This window comes from Podarcis melisellensis (genome assembly GCF_964234715.1).
Source record: "Podarcis melisellensis genome assembly, chromosome: 1".
NCBI classification, from domain to species: Eukaryota; Metazoa; Chordata; class Lepidosauria; order Squamata; family Lacertidae; genus Podarcis; species Podarcis melisellensis.
The window spans coordinates 57,097,872-57,118,242 of record NC_138528.1 but is presented as its reverse complement, the minus strand read 5'-3'; the positions used below and the strand labels follow the sequence as shown (position 1 = coordinate 57,118,242).

Sequence of the window (20,371 nt, the reverse complement as noted above, 5' to 3'; positions counted from 1 at the left end):
ATCTGTTTTGGAGCCCCATTCGCATCCAGAAGCAAATGTAACTAGCAACGGCACGTCTGTGCACACTTGCGTTGCTTTTCGATGCTTCTGCGCATGCACGTGACATCATTTTGAGTGTCTGCGCATGCGTGAGTGGTGAAACCCGGACGTAATGCGCTCCGTTACTTCCAGGTTGCCGCGGACCGCAACTCAAATGCGGACCGCAACTCAAATGCAACTCAAATGCAACCCAAAGCACATTCAACCTGAGGTATGACTGTAGTTTCTTACCTACCCATCACCCTCAGCTCTCAAGGCAGGTTACAAATTTTTTAAAATACAATATTAGAAATAATTATTTCAGAATTAGAATCAAGTGTGTTTTAAAATATATATCTCAGGTGTCAAAGGACAGGGTAAACATGTGCATTTTAGCACTTCATAACAAAGTATGTTAAGGCTTCAGGAGCATGGGAATGAAAAGTTGTGTTTTATCCCTCCTTATCCCTTCCAAAGAGGGACGCGGGTGGCGCTGTGGGTTAAACCACAGAGCCTAGTACTTGCTGATCAGAAGGGCGGTGGTTCAAATCCCCATGATGGGGTGAGCTCCCATTGCTTGGTCCCTGCTCCTGCAACCTAGCAGTTCGAAAGCACATCAAAGTGCAAGTAGGTACCGCTCCAGCGGAAAGATAATCGGCGTTTCCGTGCACTGCTCTCATTTGCCAGAAGCGGCTTAGTCATGCTGGCCACATGACCCAGAAGCTGTACACTGGCTCCCTCAGCCAATAAAGCGAGATGAGCACCGCAACCCCAGAGTCGGTCACGACTGGACCTAATGGTCAGGGGTCCCTTTTCCTTTACCTATCCCTTCCAAAAACATCCCACTCCTGAACAGCACTACAGTGCTTTTATTCAACACCAGATTCAGATATGCTTGCTCTGCCTAAAAGCAAAACACCAGAATGGTGGCACGCCATATCTAACCCCCTTTCCCAATTAATTCTTGTGCAATCTCACCACACTTTCATGTGTGCCTCCACATTCCTATAATTTCCCCAGCAAAGTCCATTTGACCTATTATTTTTTCCTCCATTGCCCAAGCTGACAATACCTTCTTGAGATCTAGTTATAGTCTATGCTTCTCTCAGTGTAATCACATATGCCAGTCTATTTCATAGAATTAAAATATTCCCACATGTAATGATACGGAACCAGCCAAGTGTGGCAAATAGGTTACAAAACCTTTATTGGCCTGAACCAGAACCAAAGGAATAACTTCACTGACAGCTGAACTCAAATTGAAATTAAACCAAAATTTTGCAGCTTGACTTCCTTCATTTGAGGGTTTCCTATAAGTATACTAGTTAAGATTTTATATAATTTGAACAATAAAAAATAGGCTTGATAAATTATACTAAGGCTCATTAGGGCTCTTGAGGCACTGCCTTTACGCAATCAGCTAGAAGAACTGAAAGAGTGACTCAAAAAAGCACTTAATATAGTACTATTCCTTCCCCCCGTAACACTCATTCCTATGGCCAGGATTCTTCTATGTTTACCCAGATGTAAATTCTGTCCTGCAAATGTCTCCTAAAACATGAAAATTCACTTCTGGTTGCTTTGAGCATTTTGACTTATTGCTACTGACCATGGCAATTATCATTCAGAAACAAGTAATAAAGGAGATAGATAATGCATGCTCATCACAACAGCTCACTGACCTCTGTCTTTCATTGCTCCCCCATCTCTGCCCCAAATATATACATTAGTATAATTATAATGTTCATTTAACAGATTTGAGTATTAGGAAGTGAAAGGTCAAGTTACCTGTCACCATGGGTTCCTCCATTTCTATGAGTTCATCTCTTTTTAATCTAGATCTTCTATAGTGAAGGTGTGGTACTAAATAGCCAGGTGAGGCAGATAAATGCCTATACTGGATCTGCCCCCCCCCCCCCCAAATTGGGAAAATTAACACATCCCAATACACATGATTTTCTGAAAGAGATGTTTACTCCAAGTGAATAGATTTCATCTTAAGGATGCAGACATTTAAGCAGTAACCGAAATGACAATAAAATTGGGCCCAAGGACAGTATCTGCAAACAAGCATCCATTTAACCATATTACATCTGTGGATCACAGTGCTCTGCACAATCAATGTAAGGGAAAGATGAGCATGAAAGTAGAAAGGGGGAAACATACCAGTGTGGTTAGTATATTGGTAACCAAGGAACAAGAAGTACAAACTCTGAAAATGTTTATAAAGAGCAAAATGTTTTGCTAGACCAATATATTGAAATTAACATAAATGGCAGAATTACTACTACTACTACTACTACTACTACTACTACTATTCACCCAACATTCAATCTAAGCTGAATGCAGGTTACATTAATATACAATCTGAATGCAGGTTACATTAATATACAACCTGAATGCAGGATACATTAATATACAATCATAAAAGCAGATAAAGCAATTACAATTACAAACAAGGAAAACTGTTTCAACTGGAAGAGAACAGTATAAATTCAGCAAGATGGGTCCCACAGAACAAAATCCCTGAGCTATCAAAGGCCAGGCTAAAGAGGGGCAACTTCAGCATATGGGAAAAGCTGTGCAATGAAGATGCTACACTAAGTGTGGGAAACCTTTGACCCTCCAGATATTGCTGGTCATTTGTCATGGTTATTGGGGCTGCTGGGAGTTCAGCAATATCTGGAAGGCCAAATGTTCCCAACTATGTTAGACACACCTCTTTAGGGCAGGGATACCACAATTTAGGGGCTGTCACAGAGAAACCCTCTCCCAGGGTGCCATTCCCCACATTTCTAAGAGTGGTGTTACCATCAAGAGAGTCACCTCTGTACATCTTAACACTGTCTTACATCTTAACACTATTACTGGAACTCCAGCCAGTAATATGGCTGTTGCATTTTAGATCAGTTGAAGTTCCCAAATCATCTTCAACAGCATGCCCACACAGAGTACATCACAACAGTCCAGTTTTGAAGTTGTCATGGCATATAGAACAGTGGCCCAGTCATTGGAATGGAAGCATTTACACTCCATAATCTTTTCTTTTCTAAAAGGTTTGCTACATTTTACATATAAACTAAAGATGGAGGGCTATCCCCATGGTGATATTATCTAGTGACAGCTTAAACTAGTGTAGTCCAACTGAAGTTTGCAGGTCTATACTAGCATAAATTATCACAGAAGTATCTCACCCACTAGTATAATTATTTTCACTACCATCTGCTTTTCGTGTCACAACAAGTGCTCATACAGAATCTAATGAAATCCTTATAAGATCCATTACTTACTTGCAAATTTTAAAAACTAGCAGATCTATTCAGAAAGCCTCTGTAAATGACGGAACAAAGCTTTTGCTCATTCTTCAGTAAAAACAGTATCCTTCATGCAATATAACGATCCATTGATAAAAGAGACTTTTGTTATCAGGGGAGTAAAGGAATTAAGAAAAAAACGATTGGCAGAAAATATGGATAAATGAAATATATGCTGATAATGTTTTATTAAATATAGTTTAAACAAGCAAAATAGTGACATATACATTTATACAGTGGGTTGCAGTAAATCAACACTTTCACATGCAAAGTCTATTTTAATCAGCCCCAACCATCATGCACAGTTGTCAGGGGTGATAGGAGCTGTAGTCCAGCAACATCTGGAGGGAACCACACTGGCTAGTCCTGCAATGCACATCTACTCAAAAGTTAGTCCCATTTAGTTCAGTTGGCCCTACACATAGGTAGAACTGCAGCCTAAATGCAGCTGCTTTCCCCTCCCCCTCCAATTTAAGTTGGGACTGTGGTGCTGGGGAAGAGAGATCAACTTTTCTCCTCAAGACATTTTTTACTCATCCAAATCACTTTCTCAATATTGCAGTTCGCCCTTTTCTCTGCAGCTAAGCAAACAGAATGAGAATTGAAGTAGGGTCCTGTCCATCAGTCTAACTGACTCGACTGCCACCTAGATCTTCTCTTAGCAGCCAGTAACTCAGCATGGAACACAGAGGTAGAAAGAAACCTTTCCACTGGCCTGTTGTGACAGATATTACCCTGGCTTTCCCAGACTGTTTCTTCTACTACTGTCCTTTCCTCTGTAACAGATCATGTCTTTATCTTTAGACTATAAACCTGAGGGCAAAATGTGTGTTATTTCCCACTTTTGTACAGAACCGAGCAGTTCTAGGCATTTTATTATCAACAACGACAAGATCAGCAAGGCCTCTAACAGCAATAAATGCTGGGAATTGCAGTAGTAGTCATGGGAACTAGAGAACACAGAGGGAGACAGTTAAACCTGTAAATGTGATCTTAGCCTCTGAGTTTGCATGTCAGGAAATTACTGGATATAAGAACAGCAGGAATCAGCATGTGAGTACATAGGTCCTACTTGAGGAAAGAAAGAAAGAAAGAAAGAAAGAAAGAAAGAAAGAAAGAGAGAGAGAAAGAGAGAAAGAGAGAAAGAGAGAGAGAGAGAAAGAAAGAAAGAAAGAAAGAAAGAAAGAAAGAAAGAAAGAAAGAAAGAAAGAAAGAAAGAAAGAAAGACTCTGAATGGTCCAGCAGCTGCAGACTGACCAGCATCTCTAAGGAGAAGAAGAAGAAGAATTTGGATTTGATAACCCGCTTTATCACTACCTGAAGGAGTCTCAAAGCGGCTAACATTCTCCTTTCCCTTCCTCCTCCACAACAAACACTCTGTGAGGTGAGTGGGGCTGAGAGACTTCAGAGAAGTGTGACTGGCCCAAGGTCACCCAGCAGCTGCATGTGGAGGAGCGGGGAAGCGAACCCGGTTCACCAGATTACGAGTCCACCGCTCTAACCACTACACCACACTGGCTCACAGCAAGACTCTCAGCAAGCCCTAGGAGCTGTAGAAATGGCGTCTTTGCTCCCTTGGCTTAAATGAAAGAAAAAAGTTTAAGCACCTGCTGCTCTGCAAGTTGTTTATATGTGTGTGTCATCATGCAAGTCACCCTAACCAAGTGGGCAGATGGTAGAGATGTTAACTGGAATTACACAGGAGCAACAATGAAGGTGTCAGGCTCAACAGCAATACTCTATGCATGCTAGAGAAGACAACACTAACAACCTGATCAAAATTGAGCTCTACTGTTTCCCTAGGGCTTGCTTCCTAGTAATTGTGTTTTTCTAGGTTGTAATCTTCTGCATTTTACCTACCACATACAGACCCTTCAAATGTCCTTATTTTCCAGGGACAGTCCCAGATTTACAGTCCTGGTTTCTGATTTGATCCCAGAATGTCCTGCTTTTCCTTAGGACAGAGCTTTCTAAACTGTGTCACAACACATTAGTGTGTCAGCTGCAGCGTGTTGGTGTGTTGCGAGAATGTTCCCCATGCTCCTTCCAGGGCTGGTAGTAAAACTGAATTACTGTTTCACAGAATGATGCATGTCTAAAAAGTATGTCACTGACATGAAAAGTTTGGAAAGCTCTGCGCTTAGGGTGTCCCTATTTTCATCAGAGAAAAGTTGGAGGGTATGAAATAGGACATCCCCTTTTTTAGAGGGGAAATGTTGGTGGGTATGCCACATGTTGCCAAAATACCATTCTTAAATCCTTATTAAAAATATAATATTTGTCATGCCTTAATGACAGAAATAGAAAAGGAGATAGGTATATTGAATCGGATTCAACTAAACAGTCACACCAGTGGGAGCTAGTAGAACAAGACTTGCTAGCACAACAAAACTATTCCCCCTCTTCTTCCCTTGCCCTTCCCCTGAGTGTCCCCTTCTGCACCCCCCAAAAATCAGCTCTGGGCTGTCAGAAGAACCCCTGGAACAGCATGCAGAGGGAAGAGAGTGGAGACTGTTCTGTTGGCAAAGCTGAAATGTTTGTGCTGACAAAATTACACTATTAATGCAACAATGAATTCCACCCATTGAAGATGTGGCACAGATAACTCAGTTGCCTAGAACATAGTGCTGAAAACACCAATGTTGCAGGTTTGGTCCCTATAAGGGACAAGGTTGCATTGCAGGGGGTGGACTAGATGATCCTCAGGGTCCCTTCCAACTCTACAATTCTATGATTCAAAAGATAGGCGTAACTAGGCCATACTTCACCACACACTCGTCTTTGTTGCCCATGCTGGACATAAGAGAAGGGGGGGGGGGGAATCAAAAGAATAACATTGCCAAATCTGTGCTAGTACAGGGATTCGTCTTAATAATTTAAAAGTAGCCTTTTTTGTTTCAAAGCCTGTGTCGTTCCAGCTATACAATTAATGAATGCAGATCAGTGGAAATATAAAGGAAATATATAAAAGTAGCCGTGAAGACACACTTAATAACTATCAACTTGTTGGGGTTACTGTTTCTGTAAGGACGGAATCAGACATTACATAACACATGATTATATTTAGTGCGTCAAAAACTTGCATGCTAATGACCTGAACATAATCCTAGACAATAAGCCAAGAATAACGCTGAGAAGATACTTCAACTGAAAGACCATATTGTTTCATCCTTGGGGAGGAAGGGAAGTGGGGAATCCCTAAAGAGCTATGCTGCTAGAATCAGTTGGAACACACATGGGTTGTATTTCTCTGCTCCTTGGGGAGGGCATGGGGCCAAGCACCAATTCATGATGCTGTTAGGGATATATGGAAATCATTCAAGTCCCACGAGGGCCACAAAGTCCAAGGCAGCTGCTCCTTGGCATATGGTCCATTATATTTGCCACTGACAAAGATCCTTAACGGGGGTAGTAGAAAAATGACTGCTGCTCTACATTCACTTGTATTACGCACACACTGATGAAACTTCCCTTCCTAGACTTTGGTAGATCATGAAGAGTATGCTTCAGGATGTATTTGGGAAATGGTGTAATATTTTCACCACTAGCTTTGTTTCTTTAGCAGTAGGGTTTGCTTTGTTTGAGGGCTAAGGAAGAGAAGCACCAAAAGGCTTCAGTCTATTTACCTTTGGGGCATTGCTAGGGATGAGCCCACATTTTTTGTAATTAAGGTCCAGATTCAACAAAACAGTAAGCAACACAGTGAGTCCCACTACAGCAACTGGCCTTTCCTCCCACTCTGCCCTTTGTGCTTTGGGAGAATCTCCAGAACAGTGCATGGGGGAAGAAAGTGGAGATTGTTCCATCTGGGTAGCAAAAACGCTTTTCCTGAATGAACTATGATAATATTGTGACAGCGAATTCCTCCCATGGTGTACAAGTGTTTCTGGCTACATACTGAATTTGGGGCAAACTGAACTGAGGGGTGCTGGGTAGGTTTCGGCAGACAGGTCACAACAACCTGCCTGCTGCTCCTTCAAACTTGCATCCTAACTGGGAAGTGGTCATGACAGGCCTGAAGTGGGGAGGCAACCAAGCACACAATTAGGGAGAGGGAGAGGGAGAGGGAGAGGGAGAGGGAGAGGGAGAGGGAGAGGGAGGGAGGGAGAGAGAGAGAGAGAGAGAGAGAGAGAGAGGGAGAGGGAGAGGGAGAGGGAGAGAGAGGGAGAGAGAGAGAGAGAGAGAGAGAGAGAGAGAGAGAGAGAGAGAGAGAGAGAGAAGAGTAGAGGAAAGGAAGGGAAAATGGAAGAGAAGGAGAAAGTAAATGGGGAAGAAGATAAGAGGGAGATAAGAGGAGGTGCGGAGGAACAGAAATGGCAGGCATTGCCATGGAAAGAAAATAGAAAGAGGAGTGGGTGAGGAAGATTTAGGGGCCAAGAAAACTCCAGTGATGAGCTTAAATTAGATGAGAAGGAATTTTATGAGGCAGGGAAACTACTTCACAGTAAACTGTGGGGCTGTAATCAGGAGTACATGGCTGCAAAAGTGAAACATACAACAAACAGGATTGATGATGACAAGAACACCCAGGGCTGTGCGAGTAAAATGAGAGACACCCTGGGGCTCTGGAGATCCTAGGGATTCACAGGGAGGGGCAGCGCAATAATAAGCACTCAATTGCCCATTTCTGTCAGTAGTCATGTTGCTATGTTCTGCTTCCACTTTATCTTTTGAACATTCATGGCAATTACAGAGACATGAATTACGGTCACATACTTTTTACAAAACAGAACTGATGGAAAATGTTCCCAGGCAATGCCACCACACAATACTTTAAGCAAAGCAAGAAATTTTGGCATGTCATGTTTCTGTGCATCTGACCAAAAGGAACAAAAACACGAAAACACACACATTTTGATAGATAGACACACAAACAGAGAGAGAGAAGAAAATGAAGATGTTGATAAAAAAATTTTGATTCACAAATGAAGAACCACACCACCTTGTCATACCCAACACAGCCCAAATACAAATAACTTGCTCTCTCAGATGAAACTCCCCCACCTCCCATATTTCTGAATGTGAAATTATTCTGTCCTCAGGCAAACTGCTCACAACAGATGCCTTTCCTCTACTCCAAGACAGATCACACAGGGCCATTATCACCTCGGTTTTGTTTGGATACAACCTAACTGTCCTCTGAGGCAGAACACACATTTTTCACTTGTCAAAAGTATACATGTGGCAAGTTATTCTTGTACCATCTTGCTATGGATCACTACTATCATGGCAGAGTCACATCCACCCACATACTAGGCTATTGACTATAGGCAAGTGAAGACTTTTTTGCTTCAACAGGCTTTGGGGAATAGACTGCTTTTAATGAAAGGACTGGTGCCATGCTGTTTTTATTGTAATTATTTGTACGTTTTAAACAGAGTTTATATATGGATATAGTTTTAATTCTATTAATGTTTAATTGTTTTTTCATGATTGTTTTTTCCTATTTCCCCCTTTGTTTTTAGTGATTCTTGTTTTTATCTGCAAGCTGTCTTTGAGTTACGTAAGGGAAAAGGGTGTGGCATGCATAAATGAATTAATATGAGAAGTTGCAATATAATGGTGATGTTCATGTTCAGGCATTCTAAGTGCTACACCTGAAACAAACTGTTTCCGGCAACGCTCCTATGGTTAGTGTTACATGTCTTCCAATCACAGATGCATTGGAAACATTTCATAATAATGCCAAAAAAAGCCAAGACCTCCAATAAGAAATAAAATAGCTCTTTGCATGAAATGCAGATGTAATACTGGGCCAACGTATTGCAGATGCAACAATTTGTCTGCTTCTCAAGATTGTGCTATTCTGACAGCAACAAATTAGATGCACCTGTATCCACTCCCCATGTCAACATGCAGTTCACATCAGCCAACCTACAGGTGAGCCATGCAGAAGGTTAATGGCTATACCTTCTAGAAAGTTTTGGAATCTAGTCAGCTCTGCAACTGACTGTGAATCAAGTAGCCCAAATGCTTCAGTCTATAGGAAGACACAGGGACACAGGTGGCGCTGTGGGTTAAAGCCTCAGCGCCTAGGACTTGCTGATCGAAAGGTCGGCGGTTCGAATCCCTGCTGCGGGGTGCGCTCCCGCTGCTCGGTCCCAGCGCCTGCCAACCTAGCAGTTCGAAAGCACCTCCGGGTGCAAGTAGATAAATAGGGACCGCTTACCAGCGGGAAGGTAAACGGCGTTTCCGTGTGCGGCTCTGGCTCGCCAGAGCAGCGATGTCACACTGGCCACGTGACCCGGAAGTGTCTCCGGACAGCGCTGGCCCCTGGCCTCTTAAGTGAGATGGGCGCACAACCCCAGAGTCTGTCAAGACTGGCCCGTACGGGCAGGGGTACCTTTACCTTTACCTTTATAGGAAGACACAGATCTTTGCCCCCAGAAACCATGAAAATATAGCGGGGGTTTTCAAGTGCTGCAACATGTGGATTTTCCAGGTTTTGTAGGGCCTTTGGGAAGGATACACTCAATGGGGCCCACTCCTTTTCACCAGGCACCGTTCATTTGTCCTCTCCCTCTGGACCCAATTCACTGGGAGCACAGGGATTCAGAAGGTACCAGCTCATGCCTGTCACTATCTGCATATTTTAAAAGATTCAGAGATTAAGGCTGCATTCACACAGTTATTTCAGTTTTCCCAAAGTTTCCCTGACTGCTAATTTCTGCATTATATTTGAGCTTTCATGCGATGTAAAGGTCACTTCTGAAAATCAAGCAAAATATAGTGCCCATTTCCGTGCTAAAATCAGTTTTCAATTCTGGAAATCTGGAAAACTGCAGGGGTTTTGCTCTATGAGTTTCCCTTATGCCTCCCATCTGAAGCAGCCTTGGGGTGGAGGGTCCCTCAATAGGTCATTTCTCCACAATTTGTCCCTGTAACCTTCACACACACACACACACCCTCACTCTACAGTTGGGGCAAGCATTTCCTTTGCCTTGCATGCCACTGTGCAGATGCTACAGCCAAAGGCCACAGCTGAAGGTTCACTGGCCACCATCCTCACTCATGAGGAGATAAGCCAATGGTGCTGAGGCAGCTTCATTGTGCCTGGCAAGAAGGTGCGCTGTGTGTGTGTGTGTGTGTGTGTGTGTGTGTGAGAGAGAGAGAGAGAGAGAGAGAGAGAGAGAGAGAGAGAGAGAGAGAGAGAACGAACTAGGTGGTGGGATAACAGTATGGGAGGGGGAGTTGCTGAGTGGGAGAGGAAAGGGTATGAAGTGACCAGCAGGTTGCACTAGCAGAGCAGAAAGGGGACACCTAGAAACAGTAAGAGGAAGGCAAAACCAAAGAACAAAGGAAACAAAATCCCAAAACAAAAAAATAACTAAGGAAAACCGTGAGGGGAAAAAGCAGCCGGGAGGGGGTGATTTGGAGCAGGAAAGCATTTCCCAATTCAGTGGCAGATTTAAAGGTGCAAGAGGAACTTCTACATTTCACTGGGGTTCCTGACACAAGGCATCTTCCTTGACCTATTTCTTCATCAGTCCATTAAGTTCAACAGAACTTCTTAGAAAGAAGCTTGGGATCATTCTTATTTGGATCAGGAACATATTTCACATTGCCTGCTTTTTTCTTCAGACTAAAAGCAGCTGAGTTGAACATGTCATCAACATCACAAGCAGTTTGACCCTCACAGCTTGACCGGGGCGAGACCAGATATATTTGGACTGAACAGCTTTCAGAATGGCCACTTTCACCTAAAAATGTTGTCTGTTCTTTCACATATCTTAACCAAGGAATGGTCATCACCTGCTAAAGGAACAGGTTATTGTTATATTATCACTAAGATGAAAACCTTCACAGAGATGGGAGAAGGGTCTACTTAAGACAAACCTCCAAAAGCAAGTGGTGAATGCAGCTGAATCCAGTTGGCTTCTGAAATGTCCTGGAGTAGCTAAGAGTGATCACTGCAGATGGTGACAGCAGTCACGAAATTAAAAGACGCCTGCTTCTTGGGAGAAAAGCAATGACAAACCTAGACAGCATCTTAAAAAGCAGAGACATCACCTTGCCAACAAAGGTCTGTATAGTTAAAGCTATGGTTTTCCCAGTAGTGATGTATGGAAATGAGAGCTGAACCGTAAAGAAGGCTGATCGCCGAAGAATTAATGCTTTTGAATTATGGTGTTGGAGGAGACTCTTGAGAGTCCCATGGACTGCTAGAAGATCAAACCTCTCCATTCTTAAGGAAATCAGCCCTGAGTGCTCACTAGAAGGACAGATCGTGAAGCTGAGGCTCCAATACTTTGGCTACCTCATGAGAAGAGAAGACTTCCTAGAAAAGACCCTGATGTTGGGAAAGATTGAGGGCACAAGGAGAAGGGGATGACAAACAAGATGGTTGGACAGTGTTCTTGAAGCTACCAGCATGAGTTTGACCAAACTGCGGGAGGCAGTGGAAGAAAGGAGTGCCTGGCGTGCTCTGGTCCATGGGGTCATGAAGAGTCGGACACAACTAAACGACTAAACAACAACAACATCTAAGAGTTGGTGCCAATAGCTTGGCTATTGATGACTTCATTGACCTTTGGTTGACCCAAGCCCTAAACTGAGTTGCTATGAGATGTCTTTTCCCAAGGCTTCAAGATTCCTGGCAGCATTCTCTGGGTTTAATGACTGGGTTTGTCACTGTAGTGACTGGCTTTTAAAAGGTCTCTTCTCCCTTGTCTAATCAGAGCAGAAAGACAACAGTTTATACAACCAGCAATTATCCGGAACCTGCCCTTCTCAAAGTTGGTAACCTAAATCCCTGCTCCCAAAACACGATGGGTGTGTGTAAGAGAGAGAGCGAGAGAGCACATGGGGAAAATAGATGAAGCAATTTATTTCAACATTAGTTCAATCACAGTTATAAATTAGAGGAATGCTTTGAAATCAGGGCAGATTGCTCTATTTAGCTTGCTCTATTTCCACATGCCAAGGCTGTTCTATAACTAAGGAAGCAACATAAATAAGACACAGCTCTCCTGATCAGTCCAAAACCTACTTGGATGTTTAAACACCTGGGTACATTAATCTTATATGAAATTAAATGCAATGCTGCAAAACCATCACCAACAAAAAAATCCATACATTCTGTTCAGCTATTCTTATGTAACTATATTTACTCAACACAATACAGAGAAATAACTTATGTTCCCACAGCCTGCTGTAGCAAAGGGCAAACTAAACTGATTCAGCTGAATGCAGATTTTTCAAGTTTTTTTTTAAAAAAAGATCAGTTATAATAAGACGTTTCAGTGATTCAAAATGCTTATTGAAGTATTTTTTTAACAACCAGAAAACACACAAAATTTGAAATACAGTGGTACCTTGGGTTAAGTACTTAATTTGTTCCGGAGGTCCGTTCTTAACCTGAAACTGTTCTTAACCTGAAGCACCACTTTAGCTAATGGGGTCTCCCGCTGCCGCCACACCGCCGGAGCATGATTTCTGTTCTCATCCTGTAGCTAAGTTCTTAACCCAAGGTACTATTCCTGGGTTAGCGGAGTCTGTAACCTGAAGTGTATGTAACCCGAGGTACCACTATAGAAGAATACCAGGTATAGCTCAAAAAATTAGTAAAGCTCTTGAGCTAACAAGGTTGGGTGGGACTTGTGCTCAAAGCTCTATCTTCAAAATCCACCCACCCATCAGCCCTAACTCCTGCTTTCCTTGTTCATAAAGAAGTATAAATTTCTCTTACTTTTAGTGATTGGGTCTTACTACAGATCAGTCAAGGGAACAATGTGCTCCTCTCTCCTTCTGTGTTCTCCCACCCATCCACAATTAAACACCATACAGAATTAAACAGTACATGAATGTTTGTGCATGCAATAGTAAACATACAATAAGAGTACTCAGCTACAACATTTCTACTGCATATTTCAACAAAGCAAAAGGCCAATACTGAAAATATTCAGGTATTAGTCCATTACAGAGTTTTAGAAATGAAAAACCACTTTCAATACAGCCTAGAAACTCACTGAAATCCAAGGCAGGTGCTGTGTGAATTTTGTTTGTGGGGGGGGGGGCATTCTTGTATGTGGGTCCCACCTACAGCCTGAAGTGGTACAGTTGCCTCAGTGAGAATTATGCTATTGGTTCCATATTTCCCCACAACCACATGCCTCTAAAAACCTTAAGGATACTCTGTATTGGAGAACAAAAATATATATGAAACACAGCAGTTTTCATAGCTCCATATAGATGCAGCTTCAGTTATTACAGCATTGTCTCTCTCTACCCCCAGTTGCCAACATTTACTTTAAAAGAATGACTAATTCAGTTCTGTTAAAACATTTTAGATCAGTTACCACTGCTTTTTATGTATACATGGAAAAATCTAAGAATGCTTCTAAGAGGAACCACCTAGTATTGACATGCTTCTGTTTTGTACATAAACAATGCCACCTAGTGATCATCTACAAAACTGAAATGTTTGGGGAAAATAATGCATTTCTAATTGTTCCTGCTAAGCATTTGATGCAGCAGACTATGGCCTACAAAATCTTGTGAAACAATAAATTTAAAAATGACTCTATTGTTTTAAGTATAGGAATAGCTGCTATGTAATGCACAGGCTGCTAATGTACAGAATTTTGGAAAATTGGAGAGGACTTAAACAGCGAACAGCAGCTGGTGCCCCTGAATGCCTTAAAGACAATAAGGAGACTTAGATTGAAATCCTATACACACCTACATTTTCTGTTGTCTGTCTACTAATATGCATCCTCTACAATGCCCTGGATCTAACATACCCTGGGCCCAAAGCCATGGGGCAAAAATGGTGGCCATTACAATTGGTATTTGAATAAATTTGAATACATATTTGAATAAATGATCCTCTTTATCTAGGGCATGGAGGGAGGGAAATCTTCTGAGGTATTTTGGCTTGGTTCTAAATATTCTTCTGCTTAAATTTCTACTTAACTGATATAGAAGGACCAAATTATTATGTGAGAAGTAAATGTTTTGATCTCCCAGCTTTTTTTTCCTAAGTTACTACAATGCAGCTCAGATCCTGAAGCTGAGGCTCCATTACTTTGGCCACCTCATGAGAAGAGATGACTCCCTGGAAAAGACCCTGATGTTGGGAAAGATGGAGGGCACAAGGAGAAGGGGACGGCAGAGGACAAGATGGTTGGACAGTGTTCTCGAAGGTACCAGCATGAGTTTGACCAAACTGCAGGAGGTAGTGGAAGACAGGAGTGCCCGGCTTGCTCTGGTCCATGGGGTCACGAAGAGTTGGACACGACTAAACGACTAAACAACAACACCAACAATGCAGCTGCAAAGGTTTGATAATTTGCCCATAGCATTGGTGTTTGGGGAGGGGAGCTAAATTCTGTCTCCCTGTACGTTTTCCTGATCTAGATGGGCATCTCCTAACTCTTGTGTTCCTTTCCCTCCATGGAGCCAGTGAGCACACTTTCCTCTACTGCAGTGGAACAGCTGTTACACACTACTCCAAAGAGTTCCAGAGGGAAAATCGTTTATTGTGCCACTATCAGAGGCATTCAACTCTGTTTCTGTTACCCAGGTGTTGTTTCTATTACCCAGCAGCCCCCAACAACCCCCAGGCTTAATTAACCATGTCTTAGTGAAAGAAGCTATAAATCAGGCTTCCTCAACCTCGGCCCTCCAGATGTTTTGAAACTACAATTCCCATCATCCCTGACCACTGGTCCTGCTAGCTAGGGATCATGGGAGTTGTAGGCCAAAAACATCTGGAGGGCCGAGGTTGAGGAAGCCTGATGTAAATCATCCCAACAAAGGCAGGTAGGTTTGATTTGTCATCTGATCCTCAGCTAAACATTAGTCATTTATCAAACTTTACCTTGAACATCTTAGTGTGGAAAGCTTCAGGATGAGACTCTTAAGTTCATCAAGTTGCTTTCCCTAAAGTGAAGTTACTGGTCCTGCTTTTTCAGTGCTGTGCCACATGGCATTTTCCTCAGCTGCACAAGGTTTTTGAAGGTCTATATCCCCACAAGTGTAGGGTTTAGCATCTCCCATCTAGATTTTTGGCACTCAGCTGAAAGGAAAAAATGAGACGTCGCTGTCTGCCAGGGTAAGGGAGAAATTTTTCTTACCCATTCCTATCCTTCCTTGGCAAAACCAGTGAAATATGAAGCAGCAGGATTGCCACTGGGAACAGAGCCCTGGGGTACAATGAATTAACAAGATTCAGTTGCAGACCAAACAATGTGAATTTCTAACTTCTGTGTTTTTTCTTTAAGGTAGATGTAATTTGTTTTACAATTATGCTATATAAGCGTAACTCATCTGAGATGCCCTCTGATTACAGAGAGCAATTTAACTAAGAACTGGAACTCCTGAGCTGCCCAGAGTGGCTAGGGAAACCCAGCCAGATGGGCAGGATAGAAATAATAAATAATAAATAATAATAATTATTACAGATAGGTAGCCGTGTTGGTCTGCCATAGTCAAAACAAAACAAAAATAAATCCTTCCAGTAGCACCTTAAAGACCAACTAAGTTAGTTCTTGGTATGAGCCTTCGTGTGCATGCACACTTCTTCAGATAATCTGAAGAAGGTATCTGAAGAAGTGTGCATGCACACGAAAGCTCATACCAAGAACTAACTTAGTTGGTCTTTAAGGTGCTACTGGAAGGATTTATTTTTGTTTTGTAATAATTATTATTGTTATTATTGTTATTTATTATTAGTTATGTAGCCCAATCCACACTGGATGATGAACTACTACCACTATACCATGCTTTAGTTTAGATTCTTGCAATGAAGGGGGCTGGACCAGATTACCCTCAGGATCCCTTCCAAGTTCTTAATACTGTACACAGTCTCAGTAGTGCTGCAGCATGGTGCATCCTCATATCAGACGCCACTACGAGTATGGTAAGATTTTGACTTCTCTATATCCCCATCTCTTTCCCCTGTTGTCAGTTTCTGTAAAGATTTTGACATGGAAGTTTTGAAATCATACTTAAATAATTGTCTACAGATGTGAAGAGGACAGACGGGTAGTACAAGAAAATCTGTCATGCTTGTTGCTGAATCTCTTTAACAAAGCAGCATATTTGTGGCTCTGGGATAACTGTGTTCTCAAAGCTCACAGTGTTGCATGAATCATAAGTATTAATTATGGCCACATGGAAATATATATGTAGTTAAGTGACTGTATATAGCCACAACAAAGGAAGTTTTATGCAGGTCTTTAGTGCGTCTACTTATGCACCATACAGATGTTATTTGGCTGGTGCTTATCACATCAAGCATTTCACACTATGGAGCAGTTTATACAAAATATTTCTAAAACGTATGACACAGCATCACTTGCTCCCAAAGGAAGGTATTTACTGTTGAAGCAATGGTTGTACGCAGAATGCGTCTGTATGCGCATGACAAGTTAGTCTACAATATTTCTGTAAGACAGAAGGAGGGATAATTTACTGAACCAAAGCAATATTGTACCTTTCCCTCAAAAACAATAGAGGTGACTAAAGAAAACATCTTACAACTGTTCCTATCATTGCCAGTACTAGTTCACATTCCTTACTGTTGTTAATTTTGCTTAAATGGCAATTTGGAGGTTTCTGCTCAGGTGACGTGAATGATTTGTAGCAATTTAAAAGAACTTCAATAGCCCCAGCAGGTTCCATTTGTAATTCTCACTACTGTGACAAGCCCACGTCTGGCCTGCACCACACTTCAGCCTGTATGTGGAAATTCAATGTGGCTGAACATTAGTTCATACCAAAGCCAAAACCCTTCACACAGATGTACTGAATAAGACTAGACTGGACCCCTTCTCTATAACACCTAGTTTTCTAGAGGATCCCAGTAGCAGTTTGTGGGAGCATCTGGGCATTCAGCCAAGTCCTATTTCAGTTAAGGTTCAAAAAGAAGTGACGGGAAAGGCTACACCTTAGGAAACCAGTGTTGTATCCACATAGCTCTTGGGGGGCTATGTAACATCAGGACCTGCGCCATGTTTTTGACTTATATGTAACTCGATAGCTACACACATTTAGCTAGAAAATATTTTATTCTTCTTCTAAAGGAAAGATGCTAGGCTCCATTTAAATAATGATCTAGGTGAGATAATGAACTATTGTGCTAGAGAAATGCTGGATTCTGTAATGTTATCTAAAACTCTCAGAGTACGTTCAAACAATGTAAAAGCTTTTATACACTGCAGAGACCATAGTGTGAATTCTCATAATTTATGGAGGTTTTTGACGCTTCTCAGCTGACATCCTTTTAATAGCCCCAGAAGGTGGTATTTAATCACTAGTTCCTTCACTGTTCCTCCTAATTTATTTTCCAGGTTTCTTTAATAGATTTAGTCCAAGGTAATACTGACAGATTGCTTGAAAACAATTACCTGACCTTGCATTTCCTTCCAAAGCAGAAAACAAATAACAGCCATGTGATTAACTTTAATCATAGGCTACTTTTAATTCACATCTGATGCATTTTTCATAATTCCGTCTCATTTAGGACTTATTCCAAGTCTCAGTTTGTTTCTTAAAATAAAAAATAATAATTCCTATATCCACTAACAACTTCTTCTGTTTAACATTAGAACAAGCATCAAAGCAAAATACCATTATTTACAATATGTGGGAAATCCGAATGTAGAGTAAGCACAATCCCAATTGCGGAGTACCTGTGACATATTTGGAGGGCAAAGGGCATTCTTTTTTAAACAACAACCTAAAAGCCAAAACAAACAGCAACAAAGAACATTTTAACAATATTACTCCTTATACAAAATTCTATAAATTCAAGGATGCATTCCAAATACCCTGTCATTTGTAGGCAAGTAAATATGTCAAACTCAGTTTAAGGCTCATTTTCACTACACCAACTAACATCATTATACTGGCCACAATACAGGCAAAGTGATGCAATTATAGAGTTACATAATTCTCTCCAATTTAAATCAATAGAACAAAAGGTACATCAATTTGGACAGAACCCTTTACATAGCGCATGTATCAAATACCCAGCAAAAGATACATACGAGTATTATACCACAGAAAAAATCACACATTTTATTACTTCTGCTGTAGATGTTTAACCAAACCTTTGCTTTCACATATTAGTACGGGGTGGGGTGGGGGAACCCAACCCAAATTTATAGCTGTATCTTTCTTTTAAAAAATAGCTACTCCTTCCCTGAGGGCTAAGCAACCAGTTTGAGACACACTCTTATCTTCAATTAATTATGGGGGGAGCGGAATGAACATGGAAAAATAATAGGCATTTTATATCATTTGACACGGGTTACAACGGAATATCACCATCTTACCTGGTTTGCTTTCATTTGGTTTACACTGCACTTCCTCAACACATTCTGCAGGAAACCATCCAACATGACCTCGAGTGGTGCCTTCCCAGAATCCACCCTCGCCAATGCTCAAAACTAGGCATGAAATAGGAAAGCGCCATTAGGTGTTTACTTCTGCATAAATTTATTTTATACACAAACTTAAATGGTAACTTACAAGCTTAAATGCAAAGTCCCATTTAACAATGAAGTAGGCCACATGCAATTGCACCTATGGAACCTATGATTTCCACTGTCTATGTTGGAATAAAAACTTAACAGGCATGATTAGCAGTTGTAAAAATGTATAAAATCCAGGATGAACAAAAGAAAACCTCATCTGATTAAGAATTAGCAAACAGGGCAACTGTTAGCAGGTAACATGAAAAGAACTCTAAAGTGGTGCAGTTTTTGAGCAACCTCATAGCCTAAGCCTTTTCCCAAAATGAACAGTACTCAGTATTCTGCTATACTTAGAACATAACATTTGGGTAAGGAAAAATAGTACATTCCGACTCTTCAGTGAATCCTTAAGCGGTAATCCAGAAAATCAGTTAACGCACAATAGATCTGGAAGAAACTTACAGTTACTCCTTTCTTGAGGGTTAAGCTATACCATGGGTAGGCAAACTAAGGCCCAGGGGCCGGATCTGGCTCAATCGTCTTCTAAATCCGGCCTGGGGATGGTCCGGGAATCAGCATGTTTTTACATGAGTAGAATGTGAACTTTTATTTAAAATGCATCTCTGGGTTATTTGTGGGGCATAGGAATTTGTTCATTCCCCCCCCAAAAAAATATAGTCTGGCTCCCCATAAGGTCTGAGGGGCAGTGGACCATCCCCTTGCTGAAAAAGGTTGCTGACCCCTGAACTATACTAATTTCTTTGGGGTGGGGACTCCTAGTCAAGACAAACTTGTATCTTCAATTAAGTAAGGAGAAATATTTCAGAGACATCAGAGAAACTACTCCAAAGTATGTACTATATGAATTGTGACCTATGGATTCTGAGCATGTGATAAACGAAGTTGCGAGCTTCATTACTTGCAGATTTAATAATATTTTTAATTAGTACGACATTAATTAGTTAATGCCGAAGACTTGGAATCCATCTTTGTTTGTGTAGGGTTGCCATGCGTCCAGAATTTCTCAGACATATATGGAATACTGCAGACAGCGGCAGCATCTGGGTGGAAATCAGTCAAATGTCCAGAAAAACCCGGACATATGGCAGCCCAGCTTTTGCCAATTCCACCCCCCCCCCAATAGCTCAGAAATGGCATTCCGCCCCAACCCTCATGTTTGTGTGAATGTAAGCTTGGGTTGATGGATAACACTGGGCAACAATTTTTTACTTTTTGAATGTTGTCTAGATTTCTACAACTGATTTAGGGTATTTTTGCACTGCTGAATCAGGAAATGGCATCTGTTTCTCTCCATCAGGTCAAGTTTACTGTAAACTGAATGGTGGGCATTGATAAAGGTAAGTACATGTAAATTGCATGTTGCTTCACCATTTTTCAAACTTCAGGGCTTGAACTTCTGTTTCTTGGAACTCCTGGAATGCTCAGCAGCAGGGAGGTCTCTCTTCAGAGTCCAACAGTAGTCAGCCATCATGACTGCGTCCCAGCGACCCTGATACCTGGTCTCCATCTCTTTCATGTCCTGATGGAATCTCTCCCCCTGCTCGTCACTCATTGAACCCAGGTTCTCAGGAAACCTTGATGTGCAGCGGTGGGAAG

At 41.6% G+C, this 20,371-nt stretch overlaps 1 protein-coding gene across 6 annotated transcripts in view; it reads right to left on the bottom strand.

Annotated features, from left to right (window-relative positions):
* SHANK2 (SH3 and multiple ankyrin repeat domains 2) overlaps positions 1-20,371 on the bottom strand; it is a 334,933-nt gene that overhangs the window by 174,594 nt on the left and 139,968 nt on the right. For all 6 annotated transcript variants that reach the window (XM_081891148.1, XM_081891150.1, XM_081891145.1 and 3 more), the window contains one exon: positions 18,614-18,727. In XM_081891148.1, coding sequence (XP_081747274.1) covers positions 18,614-18,727 — 114 coding nt within the window. The remainder of the gene's footprint in view (positions 1-18,613; positions 18,728-20,371) is intronic.